Source organism: Hyperoodon ampullatus (assembly GCF_949752795.1).
Source record: "Hyperoodon ampullatus genome assembly, chromosome: 18".
In the NCBI taxonomy this organism is placed as follows: Eukaryota; Metazoa; Chordata; class Mammalia; order Artiodactyla; family Ziphiidae; genus Hyperoodon; species Hyperoodon ampullatus.
The window spans coordinates 440,862-464,252 of record NC_136931.1 but is presented as its reverse complement, the minus strand read 5'-3'; the positions used below and the strand labels follow the sequence as shown (position 1 = coordinate 464,252).

General features: G+C 56.5%; 1 protein-coding gene and 1 long non-coding RNA gene across 13 annotated transcripts in view; one reads left to right on the top strand and one right to left on the bottom strand.

Moving 5' to 3' along the window:
- Positions 1-4,412: 4,412 nt before the first annotated feature.
- Positions 4,413-23,391, top strand: part of DEF8 (differentially expressed in FDCP 8 homolog) — a gene marked incomplete at its 3' end in the record, with an annotated part of 25,822 nt that continues 6,843 nt past the window's right edge. For 2 of the 12 annotated variants that reach the window (XR_013811401.1, XR_013811402.1), the window contains exons 1-10: positions 4,413-4,450; positions 9,524-9,657; positions 10,285-10,382; positions 11,742-11,891; positions 12,831-12,972; positions 14,189-14,353; positions 14,919-15,305; positions 16,417-16,497; positions 17,063-17,203; positions 17,305-17,414. Coding sequence is in view for 8 of the 12 variants with exons in the window: in XM_079724343.1 (XP_079580469.1) it covers positions 9,534-9,657; positions 10,285-10,382; positions 11,742-11,891; positions 12,831-12,972; positions 14,189-14,353; positions 14,919-15,305; positions 15,563-15,738; positions 15,831-15,944; positions 16,417-16,497; positions 17,063-17,203; positions 17,305-17,414; positions 18,514-18,616 (1,791 nt within the window). Of the gene's footprint in view, positions 4,451-9,523; positions 9,658-10,284; positions 10,383-11,741; positions 11,892-12,025; positions 12,129-12,830; positions 12,973-14,188; positions 14,354-14,918; positions 15,306-15,562; positions 15,739-15,830; positions 15,945-16,416; positions 16,498-17,062; positions 17,204-17,304; positions 17,415-18,513; positions 19,040-20,886; positions 20,918-23,391 lie in introns of those variants that run through there. The other 10 variants (XR_013811403.1, XM_079724345.1, XM_079724343.1 and 7 more) reach the window with 10 other exon arrangements.
- Positions 21,167-23,391, bottom strand: part of LOC307067065 — a 4,190-nt gene continuing 1,965 nt past the window's right edge. The window contains exon 2 of the long non-coding RNA XR_013811405.1: positions 21,167-21,436. This is a non-coding gene — a long non-coding RNA (uncharacterized lncRNA). The remainder of the gene's footprint in view (positions 21,437-23,391) is intronic.

Here is a 23,391-nt window from a genome sequence, read left to right as displayed (position 1 = left end):
TCCCGATAGCCAGGTGCTCATGCTGGGTCCCCCGGTCCACTGTCTTCCCGGGCTATCTCCTGAGGGGTGGAAAGCTGTGCCTTGTTTAACCTTTACAGTGAGGCCACCAGGTTTCCAGGCAAGAAACGAGGCTCAGAGGACGTGCCCGTTGGCAGGTGGCACAGCCGGGCTTCCGGCCCAGGCTGTGTTTCTCTCCACTTTGCTTAAAGTGGCCACAGATCCACTTCCCTCCTGAGCACCTGCACCTGTGAGAACTTCGTCCTGGCTCGGGTCGCTTAGATGAAGCTGGCCTCCTTGGGCCGCCCTGCCTTGTCCGCCTAGACTGCAGCCCCGCTCTAGCACTCACAGTGGCCTAGGACGCCTCTGCTGCTCCCCGGGGTTACCCTCCTGCGGGGGGTGGGGGGGCTTGGTGCCTCCTTCCTCCAGCCCTCCCTCCTCTCCACCTGCTGGGTCCCTCGGCCCCGTCCCTTGAGCCTCCGGCTCCCTTTCTTATGAGGGGCCACTTCGTTCTCTCCTGTTTCCCTCAGTCCTAGCCTCACTCCTGCCCCTACGTCGCAGACACTGTGGAGCAGAGACAAGCCAGCCCTGGGCTCTGCGTGAAGTCCCGACCCACAGCATCCCTGAGCGAGGTGAATGGCTGTGCTTTATGTCAGTGCATTTCAGAGCGGTTCGCTGTGCACCTGCAAACAGGAACACACGTGGAAAGTGGCTGGAACAGCATGTGGCCCATAACAAAAGCCCTAAGTGTTAGCTCTTACATGCCTGTTATTGGTGAGGTGAGATTATTTGCAGGGTTGCCTGGACAGGAGGGGGCAGGAGAAGCCCGCTCAGGGGCTACTCAGTCTCACCTGAACCTCCCAGAAGGGCTCTGATGGCCCAGTGCCATCCAGTATTGACACCACTATTGGATGGCCTTTGGGGCCACCTACCTCGTTGGCTGTTTTGCCTTCAGGTCCGCCTGTCCTTTTCAGCCTGGGTGATGGGGCCAGGGGCATCCAGACCTGGGCACACTCCCGGCCCTGGCCCTGCGCCCTCAGCCTGGCATGCAAGGATGCTCAGGGGCCAGGAGATGGCCTCACCCCCAGGGACAGGGCTGCCAAAGCAAATACAGGACGCCCTGTTACATTGGAATTTCAGATGAAGAACAAATAACATTCCACTTGGGGACATGTTTATACTAAGCGATTATTCCTCAGTTACAAAATCTCGTAATCTGAGACAGGGGTCCCTGGCAGCCCCACAGCTGGGCCTGTTCTGGGGGCCAGGCAGCCCTGAGCTTTTCATCCACTAGGTCACACGTCCCAGCACACTTGTGAGGCAGATGCTTCAGAGGAAGAGGCCGAGGCCTGGAGACAGGCAAAGCTGCCCAAGACCCCAGCCTCCAGGGGCAGGGACACAATTTGAACGGAGGATGCTGGAGCCGAGTCATCATGGTTCCCACCACCCCTGGGGGACAACGACAGCTTGAGAAGGGGGGCAGTGAGTGTGGAATGGAGGTGACCGTCCACTCTGCCCCTCTCCCTGTGGCAGGGCGCTTCCCCTCTCTAGGGCACCTTCCCCAGCTGCAAAGAACACGTCCGCTCATATTTTAGGAGTTGGAACTCCATATAGATTCAACTGAAAGAAGACTTAGGCTCTTAAAATTCTTTGAAAACGACTTGCTTAGATAATAACAAATGAGTGGGGACACATACGACTGCTATAAAGCTCCGCACGTCGAGGCCACCACATGCAGGGGCTGCTGCCAGCACAAGTGTGGGGTCCTCCCCAAGAGAGGATGGGCCAGGGCACCAGGGCTTTGGGGGAAGGATGGAGCCAAGCAAAATTGAAGGGAATCAAGTCACCGTGGGCTGGGTGTGATGACATCCACCTCAGACCAGGACTTCGAAGCTGACTAGGATCCCGTTTCCTGGGGAACTACAGAGTTCAAGTATTAATATACATGGGACATTGGTGTGGATGCTTCCATATGTTTTTCTATCTTCCTCTCTGAGGGTTTTAGAGGAGGACTGTATTCTCATCCATTTATAAGGTCAGCTGAGAGTCTCCCCAGGATTCCTCCACTTTCCAGCACCTGTCATACACCTAACATGCCTTCCAGCCGCCCTGGGGAATACAGCGGCATGATTGTCAGAGGAAAACTAGAGAACAAAGATGAACATGGTTGTGCTAACACTAGAATCGAGCCAGCATGTCCCAGATCAGGGGCTGCCTGGGGATAGAGGTGGGGACAGGGAGCGGGGATGGCAAGGGGGCAGGAGGAAGCCTTTCAGGAGGAGGATGGATAGGGTTACCGTCTTCATGATCGCCATAGTTTCTCAGGTGTATGCGATTGTCAAAACTGATCAGATGGTGCACTTAAACATGAAGCTTGTCGTATGTCAATCACACCTCCATAAAGCTGTTAAGAAAAGAAACTTCCAACAGCTGTCATCTCACCGCAAATCAAAGGCAGTGTGTTTACAAGGACCCGCAGCCCCTCGCCTCTCCTGCTCCCCTCCTCGCCCTTGGCCGTTCACCAGACTCCGGCCGCAGGAGCCTGCCCTCTGTTCCGCTGGCACGCAGCCTCTTCTGGCTCCTGGGGGCCTTCGCAGGTGCAGCTCCTGAGCGCTGTTTCCCAGCTGTCCTGCAGTTCTCTCCTTCTTACCCTGTGGGTCTGGAGCACGACGTCCTCCTCCCAGACCTTGTTTGCCACCTTGTCATCCTGTTTATTTTCTTACTGTGCTTCACATCTCTTACGGATTTGCATCTTTGTTTCTTCTCTGTCTGGCTCCTTGAGCTCCGGGGCCGTGTCTGTCTTCTCCCCGCTCTGTCCCAGGGGGAGTGGGCCCCTTGCCAGGTGGAACATTCTTCCTCTCAGGGCCAGTCTCACTCAGGACTGGCCCTTCCTCAGCCCCTGTAAGTAAGCACCTACGTGTCTAGGTACTGTTCTAGGCCCCAAAGAGTGAAGAAAGCAAACAAAACCCTTGCCTACAGCCTTTATTCAGTGTCTGGTGCGGGGCGGGGGGTGGAGGTGGGGTAGAGACAGACAAAAATCAAGTGAAAATGTACAAGACAAGAGGACATCAGACAGTGACACGAGTCATGGAGAGAAACCCAGCAGGGGCCCCGGAGAGCAGTAATTATACTGGTTCCCACAGACACAGACTTCTGCAGCTCCCGCCCCATCTCCACTGAGCAGCCCCTAGTCTCACTGTGCCTCAGTTTTATCCTCTGTGAAATGGGGTGGAATTGCATTGCTTCCCTCCCTCACCAGCTGTGAACATGGGTGGAAGGAAGCACAGCCATCTGCTGCTTGCAGTGATTCCCTCTTCCTTTTTTCCCCCTCAACCACTGGGGTTTCAAAGAAAATTAGGGGACTTCCCTGGTGGCGCAGTGGTTAAGAGTCCACCTGCCAATGCAGGGGACACGGGTTCGAGCCCTGGTCCGGGAGGATCCCACATGCCATGGAGCAACAAGGCCCGTGAGCCACAACTACTGAGCATGCGTGTCTGGAGCCTGTGCTCTGCAACGAGAGGCCGCGATAGTGAGAGGCCCGCACACCGCGATGAAGAGTGGGCCCCGCTTGCCACAACTAGAGAAAGCCCTTGCACAGAAACGAAGACGCAACACAGCAAAAAGAAATAAATAAATTAATAAACTCCTACCCCCAGTATCTTCTTTAAAAAAAAAAAAAAAAAAAGAAGGGCTTCCCTGGTGGTGCAGTGATTGAGAGTCCGCCTGCCGATGCAGGGGACACGGAGCAGCTGGGCCCGTGAGCCATGGCCGCTGAGCCTGCACGTCTGGAGCCTGTGCTCCGCAACGGGAGAGGCTGCAACAGTGAGAGGCCCGCGTACCTCAAAAAAAAAAAAAAATTTTAAAAAATATTTATTTATTTATTTGGGCTGTGCCGGGTCTTTGTTGTGGTATGCGGACTCTTAGTTGAGGCATGTGGGATCTAGTTCCCTGACCAGGGATGGAACGGGAGCCCCCTGCATTGGGAGGGCAGAGTCTCACCCACTGGACCACCACGGAAATCCCGGAAACCTATCTTTTAAGCAGCTGTCGTGGATGCCAGAAGAATGTTGCTCCTTGTGGTTGAGCAGGCATTTCTGCCGATGGGGAGGTTTGATCGATGCATAAACGCAGATACAGGTGCACAGCGGGGAGAGAGGAGGCCAAAGGGCAGAGAAAATTTTTATGTTTAAAATTTTCTTGTCTTGCCATAAAACATGAATTTTATTTCACACCGCCTTGAAGAGCTGGGATGAAGTGTCACCCGTTTCCTGGAGCGGGAGGTGGAGGCCTCCGGGCCGGGGGCGGGACGCGCAGACGCCGCCTGTGCTATGAGCCTCCCGGCCGCAGGAGGCAGCAGCGGGCGGGGCGGATACAATGTATCGAGGGCGGCGGTGGATACGATGTAACGAGGCCGGCCGGGCGCACACAATGTAGCGAGGGCTGCGGCGGTCAGGTGAGCGGCGGAGCGGGCGCGGGCGGGGGTCTGGGTGGAGCAGACGGGGACGCTCGGGCCGCCGCGCCCCGGAGCTCGGAGAGCCCCCTCTCCCGACGCGGACCCCGCGGCGCAGGGGGCGAGGGACCCGCCCGAGGCCCCGGCCCGGGCGCAGAGCAGGATTCAGACCCGCGGGTCCTCACCTGGGGGCAGAGGGGTTTGGAGACCTCAGCCGCGCCACCCACTCGAGCAGGGTTCAGCGGGGAAGGCGGCCCCCGGCAGATGACACTGTCACTGCTTCCGGCTGTCGACAGTCGCTGTCTGTAGGATCCGTGAGGCCCGAGGGGTCGCCGTGGCTGTGCCGCCCTGCGCTGGGGCTGGACCACTCCGAGCCTCAGTTTCCTCATCTATGAAACGGGCGGGCGTGGTGGAAGAGACCTGCCCCTGTGCGGAGCCAGTTAGCGAGGGTCCCCAGAGTGTATGTTGTTGTTGTTGTTGTGGGTGAAGGTGGGGGAGGCCCGTTTTGGGGCGGCGTCTCCCAGACGCCGGGGTGGCTGCTGCTAAGCTTCAGTCGCAAACAGTCCTTCAAGGGACAGTAACCCTGCCCCTGCGGGGTCCTGGCGAGCCTCCTTCCAGGTGTGAGCAGTTAGGATGTACCTTCGGCCCTGCACCCTCCGGGGAGAAGTCCAGGGGCCTCTGGTGGCAGCCGGGGTGATAACAGGTCCTCTTGGTGGCCGTGCCTCCTCGAGAACAGGAGAGGCTATTTCGGGCACATCTGAGCTTCAGCCCCATGTTCCTCCGGACCGCGAGAGGTCTTGGGCTTTGTTCTGAGCTTTCCTTTCATTGCAAAGCCGTGGAGTCCGCAGCCCCCGTGAGAGGAGGCCTCTGGAGGAGGGTAGACAGTGGGGTAGCGGGTTTCCTGCATGCCTCTCAGCGCCCGCCTTCCTGCGTGCTCCTCTCTGAGGCCAAGCCTGAATTCCGGATGCAGAGCTCCCCGGGGGGGGGGTGGTGAACCTGGTGGGGTGGCGAGGGTTGCTGTCGCTTTCCTCCAAGTCAGCTGCCGCGCACTGCATCTGCCAGGCCCCTGTGTCGGGACATCATCTGTCTGCCCTCGGCAGCTCCCCTCCCACACCCCCAAATACGCTCCTCCAACTTGGCCGGAGAGAAACAGGGGCTGAGAGAAGTCAGGTGAGCCCAGTCATTCACTCACCTGCAGCCTCTCTGCCAGGCCTGAGACTGGCACTGCCCATAAGGGGGTTAATGAGAGATGCTTTTTCCAGGAGAGCCTGTAGCCCAAGGAGGGCTGCTGGGAAGAGTGGAGGTGTTCCTGCCTTTGAGCTCCTCCGGCCATATTTTATTTTATTTATTTATTTTTCTAGGTAGGGCCTGAGAACCTGTGCTTTTTATTTACTTATTTATTTTTTAAATTGAAGTACAGTTGAGTTACAACGTTCTGTTAGTTTCTGGTGTACAGCAATGTGATTCGGTTAAATATACAGATATAGATAGATATATTCTTCTTCATATTCTTGCCCATTATGGTTTATTACAGGATGTGGAATATAGTTCCCTGTGCTATACAGTAGGACCTTGTTGTTTATCCATTCTGTATATAATAGTTTGCATCTGCTGACCCTAAACGCCCAATCCAACCCCCCATTCCTTCCCCCTTGGCAACCACAAGTCTGTTCTCTATGTTTGTGAGTCTGTTTCTGTTTCGTAGATAAGTTCATTTGTGTCATATTTTAGATTCCACATATAAGTGATATCATATGGTATTTGTCTGTCTCTTTCTGACTTATTTCACTTAGTATGATAATCTCTAGGTCCATCCATGTTGCTACAAATGGCATTATTTCATTCTTTTTTTTTTTTTGAGATTTAAAAGTGATTTCTTTATTTCCAGTTCTTGCTGAGTTCATTTCTCATGTACACTCTTTAGGAAATAAAGGACAAAGTAGGACATTAAAGTACATTAATGAAGACACAGCCGTGTTTACAACACACACCCATGTCGTCACATCCTCTTGTTAAGTGCTGTATGTTTCCCATGCTCAGGCCTCACCAGACAAATTCCGTTTGAGTCTAAAAAAGTAAAATATCACCCTGTGGTCCAATAGATGGGTGAAAATAAAAATGCTTTTGCAGTTCCCTGGGGACAGGACAGGGTTATCTACTGGTTGAGCCACAGCATCCAGGCTGCAGAGGTAAAGAGAGAAAGGGTGGGGTTGGGTGGGATGCCAGAAACCTGAGAGGTGAGGTGAAGGGGTTACAGGAAATACCTCCTGAGGGAGGGAGTCTCCACTTTCAGACTCTTTTTTTTTTTCTTTTAATTGGAGTAAAATTGCTTTACAGTGTTGTGCTAGTTTCTGCTGTACAATGACGTGAATCAGCTCTATGTACACCTATATCCCCTCCCTCTCGGATCTCCCTTCCACCTCCCCCTCATCTAGGTCGTCACAGAGCACCGAACTGAGCTCCCTGTGCTATCCTGCAGGTTCCCACTAGCTATCTATTTTACACACGGTATTCATGTCAAACCTAATCTCCCAATTCATCCTACCATTCCCTTCCCCTGCCCGTGTCCACACATCCATTCTGTATGTCTGCATCTCTATTCCTGCCCTACAAAGGTTCATCTGTACCGTTTTTCTAGATTCCACGTATATGCGTTAGTGTACAGTATTTGTTTTTCTCTTTCTGGCTTCGCTCTGTATGACAGACTCTAGGTCCATCCATGTCTCTACAAATGACCTAATTTCATTCCTTTTTATGGCTGAGTAGTATTCCATTATATATATGTACCACATCTTCTTTATCCATTCATCTGTCAGTGGATATTTAGGTTGTTTCCGTGTGTTGGCTACTGTGCATAGTGCTGCTGTGAACATAGGGATGCATGTATCTTTTTGAATTATGGTTTCCTCCAGATATATGCCCAGGAGTGGGATTGTAGGATCTTATGGCAACTCTATTTCTAGTTTTTTGAGGAACCTCCATACTGTGCTCCATAGTGGCTCAGGCCATCTTTTAAAACGCTGGGAGGTTTTGGGGGAGAGACCCCTGGGGTGGCTCCTGACCCTCCAGTCTCTTGGGGGTGGGCTGACCATCAAGTGATGTCAGAGACAGTTTGCTCTGCAGCGACTGTGGGTTACAGGCTTAACTGCCATGCACAAGTGCTTAATCCTCACCCCCCTCCCACCCCGCCCCAGGAGGCAGGCGTGCTCCCTTATTTATGGGCAAGAAAATGCTCTTCACTGGGAGAGGCAGCATTAAATCAGGCCTGTCTGATTCTTAATGTAACAGTGCTAAGGATAAGTTGCAGCTGGTGTTTATTTCTGGCCAAGGTAGTCAGAACTTTGTATTCACTAATCTTTAACTCTACACAGTGGGTACTAGTATTATTCCCACTTGAAACATGAGAACTCAAAAGCACAGAAAGCTTTAGGCTTTTGCCCGAGGTCACACAGCTGGAGCTGACAGAGCTGGGATTTGAATAGGGCCAATTTGTCTGCTGACCACAAGGCTGTTAGGGTGATCAGTCAGGATCTGTTTTGGCTGCAAGAGACAGAACTCCTCCCGGTAACCGTAGTTTAAACCGAAGTTTAAAACCGAAGCCTGGGGGTGAGCAGCTCAGGGCTTCCTCACCCCTCCGGAAGAAGGGGTTAGTGAATATGGATCTCACTTGTTAGTGAACAGCTGGATCTCCCCTGCGCTCCGGGGGCTTCCTAGGGCACTGTGGCCCTTGCCATCTGGGGTGGTGCTGGGCATCAGGGCCTGAGCACCCTGTGTGAGCTGCCCAGAGACATCAGGTCATAAGGGAGACTGTGACTTGGGCCCATGGCATCTGTGTCCCGCCCTGTTTTGACCTAGGGGCAGCTAGTCAATGGGTGCCAGGTTCCACCAGGCTGGAACTTCCAACCCACATCCCACCACAGAGACCAGAGAGGCAGGTGAGGCCCCAGGGTGTGTGTGAGAGTCCCTGCCCAGGTACAGGGCAGCACTGGGTGGGGTGGCCCTGGGCCATCCACTCTGGCTCAGTTCTCCTTTCATGGGGTGGAGGGCAGATAGGAGTCATAGGATTGCCTTGTATAATAACAAATTATTTCAGATGGTAACCAGGTATAAGGAAAGGAGAACCAACATCCATGCCCTTACTACAAAGTTTTAACAAACATCTGTCCAACCTTCTGTGAACTCATTTGGCCCTGAAGCAGAGAGAGGCTGGGGGATGTGGACCCGCTAGTTAAGTGGGGGGACCTGGGAGGGAAACCCACCAAGGTCCCTTCCTCTGTCTCAGGAGCACCAGCCCCGTGTGTTCGCGGTTTGCTGAGCTCTGGGCAGGGGAAAGCAGTGCCAGGCTGTGAACCAGGCACTTCCTGCCTGTTTCCTTGGGTCCCGAGGTGTGGGGCTGGGCATGGGCTCTGGCCGCATGGGGCATCGGTGCAGCGCCAGCCTGGCCCACACGGTGACTACACGGCGTTCGTGGGCCCTCCCCATGGGGCACCGGGAGGTGGGCCCTGCCCAAGGCCACACTGCAGGTGGCAGAGCGGGCCTGAGCCCTGGCATCAGCACTGACCCTTCTGCTGGGTGGGTGGGGGGGGTGGGTGGGGCGGGGAGGGCGGGTTCTGGATGCCCTGACTGGAAAGGACCTTGGGTCCAGGGCCAGAAGGGAGGAACTGAGTCCTGGCGGGTGTGATCCTGGGCGCCGCACAACTTTGGCTCCTCGGTGGACAGGGAGGGCATGACTCTACCAGGGCAAGTGAGGCAGGTGGGATCAAAGGGCCCGTGCTGGAGGTCTGGCTGGGCACGCCCTCCTGGCCCTGCCTGCCCCATCAGCGGCTTGGACATCACTGCTCTTTCTGAGGGGGTTCCAGCAGTGGGCGCCGGGGTGAGGGGGCTCGGCTGGTTTGGGGAGGGTCTGAAGGGGGAGGCCGTGGTGTGGGGATGTTTGGCCCGGACCCTCCTGGGGAAGGGGGAGGGGCCAGGCCTCCCCTCCGAAGCCCCAGGCACTCAGAAAGGGGAGGGGACCGTGGCAAGCCGGGGAGCCAGACACCCACCTCTGCCCCGCCCGGCCCGCCCGCCCGCCCGCAGGTGGGGTGCTATGGAAGATGACGAGAAGCTCGCCCGGTTCCGGCAGGTCCACCTCAATCCTTTCAACAAGCAGCTCGGGCCCTGGCAGCATGAGCAGGGGCCCGGCAGGGAGGCCCTGCAGGCCGCTCCTGAAGGTGGGTGCTGGGGGCTGCTGTGCGGGTGGTCTGAGCCCGTCACACCGGCCCCCCCCTACAGGGTTCCTCCCGTGGACACGCGGGGGCCCCCTCTTCTCTGCAGCACAACCCGCTTTCCCCCTGTTGCATCCCCTGGGGAATGAACACTCCCCAGGGCAGGGATGTGTGCCTGTCTTGTCACTGCTGTGTCCCAGGGCCCAGCGCACAGCGGGTGCTCACTTGGAGAACGCTTGGGGCGTGAACTCAGCGCCAAGATCTGGAGGGTGAGAGGTCAGCAGGATGTGAGCCCCGAGACTGCGGATGGAGCCAACGGGCTGCCGGGGGCCCCGGGGGCGTGTGTGCAGAGGTGGCCGGTGTCCACACGGGGTTTCACGTGTTATGGTGTGTAGCGCTCCAGCGGCCCTTCTCGAGCCCGCAGATGCACACACGAGGCATGGGCCTTAGAAATCGGCATGTTGCTGTAATATTTACTGTTTTTGCACGGCACTCTCCTGTCTGCACGGGTTCCTTTGCAAATGCAAACAGGGCCGATGCCAGGGCAGGGCCCTGCTTCCCTCGCCTCCCGTGGGCTCCACAGCTTCCTCCTGGGGGTGGCAGGCTGACTCGTCTCTCTGCCGCCCTCCCCAGAGGCCCTGCCCGAGCTGCCCCCGGAAGAGCCAGAGTTCCGCTGTCCTGAGCGCGTGATGGATCTAGGCCTGTCCGAGGACCACTTCGCCCGCCCTGTGGTAAGGTTCAGGGTCTGCGGGCAGGGAGGGGGACGAGGTGAGCCCCCAAAGCACGAGGAGCCGGCCATGCCCACCTCAGCAGGGGCTCCTGGGCCTGGAATCTGAGGCCCATGTGACACCTGGCTCCCACCCCCAAAACGTGTTTGCGGGCCTGTGGGGACGGGCCGGACCTGGGGTTGGGAGCCTGGGCTGCTGTTCTCCTGAGCGCCGTTCCCTCCCCTCCGCACCCGGGTCCTTGAGGCAGATGTGAGAGTTAATTCCACCTGGGGTCCCACGAATCCTACAGTCACGCTGTAGGGTGAGGGAGAGGGCGGGAGAGGGAAGGCCCCGCCCACACCCGCTGCCCACTCCGCTAGGCAGGGCCGCTCTTCTCTGTGCCATGTTTTGTTCCATGGAAACCTTGCTGTTTCTTGTTTGTTTTTTGTTTGTTTTTTAATAAAAGGGCTCTAATACTTTTTTTTTAAAGTTTGAAAATCTTCCCGTTTTATGCAAACTATCTCCAACTTTTGAGAGAAACGTTATAGTAACATTCAAATATGGTTTTTAAAAAATTCACCTGGAGACCCCAGTTCTCTTTTGCTGTTCATTTTTGTTGTTCATGTGGCCTTTAAGCTTTGCACTTTGCTGCTACAGATACCTATTTCATTTATGTGTTTTGCATCTTTATTGTAACATTTCTGAGCCCCTCCTACGGGCCACACACTGGTTTCCAAGAGAAGTGTCACCTCCTCTTTGCCTGGAGGCTCAGTGTATGGGGGGAGGAACATGGCTCCTGAGGGCAGTGACACTGCTCTCCTGGGGCGAGATCAGCCCCAGCTCTGAGACCTGGCCTGTCTCCCTGCCCCTGAGTCTAGGGGCTTTGTTGGGCCCCGCCCCCGGTCCACCTGTGAGGTGCTGGGGCCAGGGGCGGGTGGGTGCCCGGGGTGTCTCTGAGCTTGGTGACCGAACCAGAGGCCACTTGCTCTCCTTGTCGACAGACGAGTGTCATTTCCCTGCTTTCCTCCAAGAGGAAGTTCTGTAGAAGTAAGCGAAATAGCATAGCCAGAAAAGCAATTGGATTTCTAAAAGAGGGAAGTTGTGTTTTGAAAAACATCCTGAATTAGGTCTCTAGAGGTCCATGGGTGGACAGGTCCAGAGAGGGGGCAGGTGGTGTGGTGTGGCTCCTGCCTCTGCTGCCCGGGTTCCCGGGTCTTGAGCAAGTCCTTGGCCACCTGGGCCACCTGGGCGAGCAGGGCTCAGGGAGGTCTTCTCTGGGCCCAACTGCCTATGAGGCTGGGCCCGGCCAGAAAGGAGAGCACGCAGGGGGCATCTGACTGTCATTGTCCCCAAACCCGCCCCCTCCCACCTCCACCCGAGCAGGGCCTGTTCCTGGCCTCTGACATCCAGCAGCTGCGGCAGGCCATCCAGGAGTGCAAGCAGGTCATCCTGGAGCTGCCGGAGCAGTCGGAGAAGCAGAAGGATGCCGTGGTGAGGCTCATCCACCTCCGGCTGAAGCTCCAGGAGCTGAAGGTGGGTGCCGGCCGCCCCCGACCAGGCAGCTGGAGCTGGGCTGGGGCACGCACTTCCGGAGGCCGGGCCGCCTCGGCGGGCAGAGGGGCTGAGGTTCCACCCTCCGCACCTGACTGGCTGAAGCTACCCAGGCAGGCGGGACAGAGATGGGCCCTCACCCCAGGTGCAGCCTGTTTCTCTACTAGTCTGATGGTGATCGCAATCCTGGGTCATGTGTCCACCCACTGGAGCAAGTGGGTAAGTTAATCCCACCTTGAACCACATGACCCAGAGGAGGGGGTGGTTTGCCGAAGGTGACAGCAGAAGGGCTCGCGGATCCTGGAAGCCAAACACCACAGGGGTCCGTCATGTAGTCCTTGAGACTATGCCCTGTTTGGCTGGGGCCCCACCGCATCCCTGCACTGGTTCCTGAGTCCCTGGAAATATAGAAAGTGGAATGTTCATTAGAATATAGGTAAGGCTATGGCACGAGCTAAGACACCCCAAAGTACAGTGGCTTAAAGGAATTGGTTGTGTAGTTTTACTCATATGGAAATGTTGTAGGTGGCCCAGGGCCCATCTGGCAGCTATTGGTGTCGGAGACCCCAGGTCCTCCTTTTTCGGTGCTCTGCCAGCCCCTGGCAAGTCCACGACAGCCGCCCCCCTGCCTCTGGGTCTGCACCCAGCCAGCAAACACAATGTGGGCAGGGCAGCAAAGGCCCTTTCACTCCTGCTCACGTGCCGCCGGGGCAGCACCTAGGTACAAAGGTGGTCTGTAACCTGGGTGGTCCTGGCCTGACCAGTCACTGTGTTCTGTTGTAAGGGAAGGGCTGTGGCACTGGGGTAAATTTCACAACCTCTGCTACACGTGGTACCTGGGAGGCGTAGTCAAGGGGCTCGTGTGACGGGAAAAGAGCTGCCACCTGGCTCACCTGTGACCCTCCCTGGCCCCCTCCCCAGGACCCCAGTGAGGATGAGCCCAACATCCGAGTCCTTCTCGAGCACCGCTTCTACAAGGAGAAGAGCAAGAGTGTGAAGCAAACCTGTGACAAGTGTCACACCGTCATCTGGGGGCTCATTCAGACCTGGTACACCTGCACAGGTGGGCCGAGACCGGACTGCTCCTTCTGGCCTGGCACTCCAGGCCCCAGGGGAGGGGGAATTCTCTGCTGTGTTTTTGGTATTTACTGAGCCCTGAGGCGTGGGGGGGATGGGAGGTAGAGCGAGGGATGAAAGACCCAGATACCTGCCTTCACCAGGCTCACATCCACTAGCCATGCGTGGCTATTCGAATTTCAGTTAATTAAAGTAAATAACTAGTTGCTCAGTTGTACCATGCACATTCCAAGTACACAATAGCCACATGAGGCTGGTGGCCACCCATTGGACAGTGCAGACAGGACGTTTCCATCACTGCAGAAAATTCCATTGGAGGTGCTGTTCTGGATGAAAAATCAAATAAATAAATGGTATGTTAGACATATAGTAAACAAGAATAAGGAAAGGGACTAGCATGTGTTGGGGAGGGGGATGGGTGCTACGTTAGGGTGAAATGAAAAGGCATCATGTGACATTTAATAAAAAACTTGGAGGTTGGGGGCAAACCAGGAGTATATCTAGGAAGGAACATTTCTTCAGGGGCGCTGTCTGTGCAAAGGCCCTGTGGTCAGTGTGTGTCCGGTGTCTTCGAGGAGGAGCAGAGAGCAGTGTGGCTGGAGCATCGTGTCGGGGAGGGGGCATGGTAGAGGTGGGCTCAGAGGTGGCTAGAGCCTTTTGCGTAAGTGCACTGGGGCCACGGGTGAGTGCAGGACATACTTAGGTTTGAACTCCGGCTGCTGAGCTGAGCGTGGCCTGAAGGAGGGAAAGTGATGGACTGTGACTAGGGTGGGGCATTCGGATGAGAAGGGGCCAAGTGCAGCACTAGCTGAAGGACTGGGATGACGCCTCAGTAGGTGGAAAGATGGAGGCACTGAAACCTGAGCTGGGAAGACTGGGGCGGGATTGGTAAGGAAGAGCTGGATTCCGCTCAGACAGCTTGGGTTTGAGCCCTTTAGGCACCCAGATGGGAATGGCAGGCAGGCCCCTGGCCCTTTGAGTATGGAGTTGGGGGGAAAGGTCTGCACGTACCTTCAGGGCAAGACTTGGGTGGGGACTGAAGGGACCTTTGACATTTGGGAACCTGCAGTGGTGCCTGGAGAGGCTCTTGCGTTGGTCTGGGAATTGGAGTGGAGGTCCCTGGGGGTCCCGGCAGCTGAAGGTCAGCCTGGGCTGCAGGGTGACCACCCTTCTAAGAGGCACGTTGTTGGGCCCCCAACCAGGGTGTTATTACCGCTGTCACAGCAAGTGTTTGAACCTCATCTCCAAGCCCTGTGTGCGGTCCAAAGTCAGCCACCAGGCCGAGTATGAGCTGAACATCTGCCCCGAGGCAGGGCTGGACAGCCAGGATTACCGCTGTGCTGAGTGCCGGGCACCCATCTCTCTGCGTGAGTGCCCCGGGGAGAGCAGGGCACAGGGCCGAGGGGAGCTGCCTGGGCCAGGAGCCCTGCCAACAGCTGAATGAGGAAGTTGGGTGCGTGCAATGGCTGAGGGTAGCGTGACGCCGGTGGAGCGAGTCCTGCCCCTTTCCTGGGGAAGCGACAAGGGGCTGCTATGGGTTCCTTTTCACTTCCCACCCGGGCAGGGTGAGGTTGCAACGTGGGTCCCCTAGGAGTCCCTGCAGGGCTGGGCTGCACTCAGCCTCCCAGGTGTGGCCCCATTGTCACAGAAAACCCACCTCGATGGGGAAATCCCGCAGCCGTCCTCCACAGGCTGTGTATCCGGCCTTCTTCCGAGAAATATACTGCCTCTGGCAGTCGCCTGGCGGGAGTTCTACTATTGTCCCATTTTACTGGTGAGAAACAGGGAAGCAGGGTGGCCTAGAAGACGATGAGTCGGGTGTGGAGGGTGGAACCCTTGGCCCCGCTGGTTCTCGTCCTGTGTGCCGTGGGCGGGGCTGGGGGAGGGACCTCGCAGGTCTCGCAGACTTTGTAACGCTTTCCCTCTCCACAGGGGGCGTGCCCAGCGAGGCCCGGCAGTGCGACTACACCGGCCAGTACTACTGCAGCCACTGCCACTGGAACGACCTGGCCGTCATCCCAGCGCGCGTGGTACACAACTGGGACTTCGAGCCGCGCAAGGTGGGCGGGGAGCGCAGCGAGGTGGAGCGAGGGGCACGGCCCTGGGGTACAGCCCTCGGCCGCTGGGGATTGGGGTGGGAGGGGGCGTGGCTGGGGGCGGCGCGCCCGAGGTGCCGCCTTCCCGCCCCCCCCCCCCCCCCCGCAGGTGTCCCGCGGCAGCATGCGCTACCTGGCGCTGATGGTGTCGAGGCCCGTGCTCCGGCTCCGGGAGATCAACCCTCTGCTGTTCAACTACGTGGAGGAGCTGGTGGAGATCCGGGTGAGGCTGGGGAGGGGGCGGGCGTGGGGCGGCGACCCTGCTCCGCTCGGGGGTGGTGGTGCGGAGAGATGCCGCCTGCTTAGCTGGGCCCCGCCCCTGTCCTTTAAGTTAAAGTCGCTGAAGCAACTGTCCAGCCACAATATGAAATACAACGCAAGGATCAGAGGCAATTTGAATTTTTCTAGTAGTCACATTAGAAAATGAGAAGCGGGGCTTCCCTGGTGGCGCACTGGTTGAGAGTCTGCCTGCCAATGCAGGGGACACGGGTTCGTGTCCCAGTCCGGGAAGATACTACATGCCGTGGAGCGGCTGGGCCCGTGAGCCATGGCCGCTGAACCTGCACGTCCGGAGCCTGTGCTCCACAACGGGAGAGGCCACAACAGTGAGAGGCCCGCGTACCGCAAAAAAAAAAAAAAAAAAAAATGAGAAGCAGGTGAAGTTCATTTCAGTGATGTAGTTTATCTAACCCAGCCTATTGGAGGACATTATGGAGACAAACCGCACTGTTTCTCTTTCTTGCACTAGTCTTTGTGTCCCAGTGTGTATTCTCCACTTAACCACGTCTGTGTGCTCAGGTGCTGGACGCACCTGAGAGTGGTGGGGGCCACTCAGCAGGATGCTGGGGTGGGGCACGGGCAGGTGAGGGTGCCTCAGGCTGGTGCTGAGAGGGGTGGGGCTCGAAGGGGAGCGGGCTGAGGCACGGCGGGCTGAGCTGCCGAGATCCCGGGCTGAGGCACAGCAGGCTGAGCTGCCGAGATCCCGGGCTGAGGAGGGGTTTGACTGGTCAGTCTCCGTCGATGGAGGCAAGCTCAGATGCGCCCGAGGTGTGTGTGCACGTGTGGAGCTGGGCTCGGGGGAGAGACTGCGGACAAAGGAACCTCAGGGTCCTGCCTGGCCGGGAAGCTGTGGCTTGAACTTGAGCTTGGCTGGAGCGCTCAGATCCGGGGCTGCGCTGGGGGACGGGAAGGTACCTCCTGTCCCCTACTGACCCAGAGCGTAAGGTGACATGACTTCCTACAGAGCCAGAGCAGGGCCAGCCCCGCCCCCACAGACACGCCAGGCACAGCCCCTGCCCCCACCAGGGATGCCCACCGGCCCCTCTCGTCCACAGAAGCTGCGCCAGGATATCTTGCTCATGAAGCCGTATTTCATCACCTGCAGGGAGGCCATGGCGGCTCGACTGCTCCTGCAGGTCAGCCCACCTGCCCCGGGGGTGGGGGGGAGGGGATCTGTCGGGGAGGGTGGGGGGGAAACAGACCAGGGCCGTGGGGGGATGGCTTGATGCCTTGCGTGTGTTGTGCTGTTAGCAGAAGGTCTCCATACTGTCCCCGGGAACACTAGGTCTGCCGTAAGCAAACAGGCATTGTACCCACAAAAACCTGCTCTGATTCCATCCACGTGAGGAGCGCTGAGAGGCGCGGGTCTCATCCTGCAGCCTTCATGGGAGTCTCCATGGAGTGGACCAGGCACGGGCCAGCCCAGGAAGGGCGGACCACAAAACACTTTTCAAGGCTCACCTGTTTACTTGTCCTACAAATACTCGCTGGGTGCCTGCTGCAGGCAGGCAGTGTCTGGGTCCCGGGGGGCGGGGGCAGAGCAGTGCCCTTCGGGCTGGGCAGACAGGAAGAGGAGGAAGCAGCGTGTCAGGGCGTGGCGAGGTGTGTGGACGAGATACAGTGGGGAAGGGGGCCCAGCTTCCGGCGAGCCGGGGTGTGGGCAGGGCGAGGGCCCTGGGGTCACGCTGGCCGGGCCCGCAGCTCCAGCACCGGCAGCACTTTGTGGAGAGCGACGAGATGTACTCCGTGCAGGACCTGCTGGACGCGCGCACGGGCCGCCTGGGCTGCTCGCTGGCGGAGACCCACACGCTGTTCGCCAAGCACATCAAGCTGGACTGCGAGGTGGGTCCCCCCGCGGGCCAGCCGGGGAGGGCGGGGGGCGGCTCTGGCGGATGTGCCCTCCACCCTGGGAGCGGGCACTGACCATCCCGCTTTGCCGCCAGCGGTGCCAGGCCAAGGGCTTTGTGTGTGAGCTCTGCAGAGAGGGCGACGTGCTGTTCCCCTTCGACAGCCACACGTCGGTGTGCGCCGACTGCTCCGCCGTCTTCCACAGGTCGGTGCTCGAGACCCTGACCCCCCGACCCCCTCTGATAGACGCAGGGAGAGGGAGGGAGGGAGGGAGACACTGGGGCTTGATCTTCGCCGCCTGGTTTCAGATCTCTTTGCCTTGACCCTGAGATGTGGACTTAGACCCTGATGGTGAGACTCAGCTGAAGTTCTGCTGGGAAGAAGCCCCCGTGGGCTGGGGAGGGGTGCGCAGCCCAGACCCCGCGGGTGCGCACGTATGCGGCTGGCTTCCCTCCTCCACTGGGACTGAGGTTTAGCTGAGGCCAGGGCTTCCGAAACTTCTCAGCTCTTGTGATTTGTTTTCAAACATTCCCTAGGCCGTGAGAAATACCTAACATTTTTGTTTATTAAGTACTTAGGTTCAAACAACTTAAGCATTTATGTCCTAAAGACTTGTGGATGTTTAGAAGAATGATACACATAAATCAGAAGAAAGATATTTGAATTCATTAAGCACAGTTACCCATAGGCGTGCGCCTGCTGGGCCCACACGGCTTCTTACACTGGGCTCAGATGGGACCCCACCACCCGTTTCAGTCCACACTGGTTTTTCCTGGCACTTGGTGTTCCTCAGAGCCACCGCCGACCTCATAGGTCTGCAGAGCTGGGCTTGCGGTTGCAGTGACTATAGCAGAAGCTGTTGTTAAAACCGTGAGCTCCCTCGAGCTGGCAGTTTGCATGGTGTCTGTCCTGTCCAATACTGCTGCGCCCCCTTCAAACATTTAAACTGCCGTGGGGACCGTGTGCACCTCCACAGAGCCCTGAGTGGAGGCTCTGCACGGCAGTGGGCACACGTCGGGGGTCACTGAGCTCTGAGCAGAACCCTCCCCATCACAGGGCCACAGGCAATACGTGTGGAGCCGTTAGGAAGGGCCCGCACACAGGGACAGGACAGCAGGCCTGGCAGGCATGCCTGGGTGCAGCCTTCTGCACTGACCCTTTGGGAGAAACTCTGCTTCAGTTTCCCCGTCTGTCCGGGGGGATACTGGGACATGACTTAAGGACCTTGTGAAGACTCGGTGGTAGAAGTCTACATGCAGAGAGCCATGCCCCTTCCCGGGCTGACCCTGTCTCCCTGCCCCCAGGGACTGCTACTACGACAATTCCACCACGTGCCCTAGGTGTGCCCGCCTTACCTTGCGGAAGCAGTCACTCTTCCAGGAGCCTGGTCCAGACGTGGACGCCTAGAGCAACGGAACCCCTCGTGGGCCTGTCTGGGGCCCGCCCTGCCGGTCGTTGTCAAAGTCAAGGCGTTTCTTGTGCTCTGGAGAACCTAGGCTAGAGCCCCTGGACCTCTCCCCAGCACCTCGGGGATGATGGTAAGCTCTGGGGGATGACTGGCCTCGTGGGGCACCACAAGGACCACCATCCCCTAGCGCTTACCGGGACTTGGGGCAGCCATGCCTGGCTCTTTTCCGGCTGCTGTGTGGGCCAGGATGTGCACCCCCTCCCCGAACTGCAGAGCTCTAAGGGGAGGGGAGTGGGGAAGGGATTCTTCTCATCTCCCCTTGGCCAAGAGCCCCCCACACCCTTGGGACCAAGGCTGCTGGGCCTGGGCCACCCTGGAAATCCTGGAGGGCTTCCGGGGAGTGGCCGACAAGACTGAGGATGCCAGCTACACACTTAGCCTTGGCCTGAGTTTTATCTGCGGTGGATGGTTTGGGTTCTACGTGGAGGCTCCCTCCCCCAGCCCCTTGTCTCTCTGGGGACCTCTGGTTGTCCCTGGCTGGGGCTGTTCCTAACTATCTCCCAAGGGCCCTGCCCCTGCCTCCCACCAGGGTTCTCTCTCTGGGTCCTCCTCTGGCGGGCCGGTCCACGGGTTACTGGCTTTTTGTACACAACGTGGAAGGAAGGGGCCGTCTAGCTGTCACCGCTGGGCAGACTGGGCGCCGCTCCTGCCTTGGCCCAGCCCAGCTCACCCTGGTGCTCCAAGCTGGGGGGCAGGGGGTCCCACCCAAAGAGGCTGCCCGGCTTCCAGGTGTGGAGCAGGGACTGTGCCCCCGGGGGAGGTCAGGGTTAGGTGAGAGGGCTGGTGACAGCAGGCCCGGGACCCAGTGTGACGGGGAGCTGCGTCCTGCCACCACGGTGCCTGCCTGCAGAGGCCTTGGAGACCCCGACCGGGGGCCTTCTGTTTGGGGGCCTGAGGTCAGGCACCAGAAACCTTTGCTCCAGCAGAGGGAGCCTGGGATGCAGGACTGACCCCCAGCTATCCAGTGGGGGAGCTGCGTTTGTGGGGACCCTTGGGAGACCCTGCCGTCCAGGGGAAGGCCCGTGGGAAGAGGACGTCTCAGGACACGGCTGCGCAGTTCTTCCTGCCCTCCTCCCCGCCCTGGAGTGCGCTGACTGTTGATGCACAGGTGGTGGGCGGTGGGCAGGGGACACAGCCACCGGGGCGTCCATCACCTTTGACTGGGAAGCCCGAGCAGAGGCTCGGCCAGCCTAGCTAGCTGGCGGGCCGACGCGGGCGGTGGGTAAAGACAGCGCCACCCACTCCTCACCCCTCTGCACCCCAGGGAAGCCCTGTCCGGTGGCTTTAGGCGATCCCCTCCATCTGTGCTGAGCACAGTGGGAGGCTGGCCCCCATCGGGACCCCTTTCTTCTCGGGGTTGAGCGGGGGTTAAAGGCTAAATGCCCTCTTCCTACACCCCAGATCTGCACACGTCTCACCGCAGCGTCGCATTTCTGTCATAGGGATATTGGCTGTCCCTGAATTTCCCGTGTAATCAGCACGTTATTCCAGTTACAGTCAATCACTGTGTCCACAAGAAACGTTCCTAGACTGCCATTGGTTGGGCAAAGTTGGCTCTCTTTTTTTTCAAACTACCCCCATTACCTCTGCCCCGTCTCCCCCTTCTGGATGACAAATTCTTTAAACAGAATCATGTGTGGGTCTTTGTGAGTCCAGCTCATGGTAGCAAGAACCCACCAAGGAACCAGTTAGCATGGGCAGGCCCTCCCAGGAGGGCTGTGTAATGCGCTGCAGCCCCTGTCTCACTATATCTGTGTTCTCCAGACCGTGGTGTGTGTGCTGAGCTGGGGACAGGGCACGGTTTGCTTGACATATGAATCAAAAACAGGTTTAGTCACAGCCCACAGCCCTCCCCATCCAACGGGGTCGACTGTAATCTGGGCATCGTGCCTAGGCCTCAGTGTGCTGACCCCTCTAAGAGGCACTAAAACACATCCCTGGTGGGGCTGTTTGGGTGCCAGGAAGCACCGGGCACAGCCCCGCACACGGAGAATGCTCAGTGAGTAGAAGATACATCTTCTCTGCACAACCGTCCCGGTGGAAAAACTGTCTCGTTAACGCACTGTAAGTAGTGCAGGTCCCAGGTCTAGCACCTGGGAGCCTCTCGCGTCTTCACAAGCTGGGCCCACTGACAGGGCCCTTGGACTTCAGGAGAACCCTACACCCCCTCCCAAATTACATTCAAACCTCTGTATGTACACTTCTCTAGAGATATGAGCCCTGGTTTTGACCAGGATCTCAAAGAAAACATCAGGAATGTGCTTGAGAAGGTGCCTTTATCCAGCTGCATCCAGACAGGCTGGTAGACAGCAGCCCTATGGCCGAGGAGACCTGAGAGCTCTATGGGGGCACAGGCAGAGGGTGGGGGAAAGGCGTGAGAGGGGGTCCGTGGGCCTGCTGCTGGCGCCCCCAGCTTCAAACAGGTAAGGCTGCATGTGGGCATCTCAGGATGCAGCCTCCACCCACCCCCTTCAGGTATGAAAGAGTACTTTCTTTTAACCTTTTAATTTTGACAAATTTAGGCTTACAGAAGTGTTGCAGAAACACTCCCAGGTACCCACCTCCTGGGTTCCATCAATGTTAACGTCTTGCCCCGTTTGCTTCATCCTTTCTCCACACTCCTGTGAACCATCTGGCAGTTAAGTTGCCCCTTTGCCTCTAAGTAACTCGTGTGTTACTCCCAAACAAGGACGTTGCCTTACACGGCTGCAGTGCGGTCATAACATCAGGAAGTTGACATTGATTTGGGACCATAAAACCTACAACAAACCGTATTCAGATTTTGCCATTCAGTTGCCATGTCGTTTTAGCCTTTAATCTGGAAGGGTTCATGACACTGACATTGAAAAGCACAGGCTAGGGAAGTCCCTGGTGGCTCAGTGGTTAAGAATCTGCCTGCCAATGCAGGGGACATGGGTTTGAGCCCTGGTCCGGGAAGCTCCCACATGCCGCGGAGCAACGAAGCCCGTGCGCCACAACTACTGAGCCTGTGCTCTAGAGCCCGCAAGCCACAAGTACTGAGTCTGTGAGCCACAAGTACTGAGTCTGCGAGCCACAACTGCTGCTACTGTGGCAGCACAACTGAAGCCTGTGTGCCTAGAGCCCCTGCTCCGCAACAAGAGAAGCCACCGCAATGAGAAGCCCGCGCACTGCAAGGAAGAGGAGCCCCCGCTCGCCGCAACTAGAGAAAGCCCATTCGCAGCAACAAAGACCCAACGCAGCCAAATAAATTAATTAAAAAAAAAAAAAGAAAAAGAAAAGCACAGGCTAATTATTCTGAAAACTTTCCTTCAGTGTGGGTTTTTCTGATTGGATTTGGGCTTTGCACTTTTGGTGGCATTTTCACAGATGTGATGCTGTGTCTGTAGTGTGTCATCTGTCCTACTCCTGGAGATGCTTTGGTCCCCCCGTCTCCTGTGTCCTTTTGACACGTTCCTGGCATTCTTTAGGCATTTGCTTCCTTTCCAGTATAGCAAGGTATTCCAGGCTTATTCTGTAATTTCCCCAGTCCCAGCCCTGGAACCAGTCATGTTTCTGAGGAGCCCCAGAACCTTCTGGTGGAGCATGGCACTCAGGAAACAAGATGTGGTCGTTGGTTACACTCATGGCTGGGGTAGGAAATAGTACCCCATGTCCATTTCCTTATTGGTCTATAAACATATTAAAAACCATGAGTTTACACCGATACTTCCAATTTCAAAACAACACGAGTCATTCTTTCCCTTCTTCATATTTGCAATTCCCTTGCTTGACAGTGAGAAACCCGGCTCCATTATCCATAATATACTTATTTACTCAATCCTAGAGTACACACAAAGCACCTTTGGCATTGCTCACCTATGCTGGTGAAAAACAAGGCTACTAACAAGCGTTTAGTATTTGTTTAGGTTCTTTTTTTGTCTCTCGTCTGAGGGCATAAGTCAAAATAAGGTGTTTAAAATTCACTTTGGTGTTTCTCCCCCTTGTTGTGGATATGCAATTCATGCGCAATACAGTTCCGTTCATATACTCCACTGTTTTATTTCCCTACCCTTGTTTACTTTTGTTTGTGCAATATATTAACATGGTTCCCCAATCAGAACTTCCCAAAAGGTACATCTCTGCCCCACCCCCATAACCAATCTCTTTAGTCTCCGATTTCTCCTTCCTGGGTTTCTTTTCGTACAAGAGTAAGTACGTGTGTATTTTATTTCCCCTTCTTTCTTCCACAAAAGGTAGCACACGCTACTCTTGGATGTTGCTTTCTTTCAATTAATAATATATCCTGAAAACCACATCAGCTGAGTTCTTCCTTATTCTACTACTATGGTAGCTATCATCATTTACAACTGGCTTACATTCCACCGTGTGGAAGTGCCATTTTATATGACTATTTCACTTGAGACTCTTCAGGCTGTTCCGTAGCTTTTGCAGTTACAAACAAGGCTGCAACAAATAATCTGTGCACATATATTTTCTTTTGTTGTCAGTGTATCTTTAGGGTATAATCCTAAAAGTGGGATTGCTAAATCAAAAATATATTTTTTTACTAGTGTTCAATGCCCCTCGGTAAGGGATGTGCAAACCTGCACTCTCACCAGCAATGAATGAGGGTGCCAGTAATGCCACAGCCACACCAAGAGAATGTGCAGTCACACTTTTTGATTATTGAATGATGAAAAATGGTATCTGTGTAGCTTTCACTTGCATTTCTCTTGAGTGAGGTCAAGCTTAT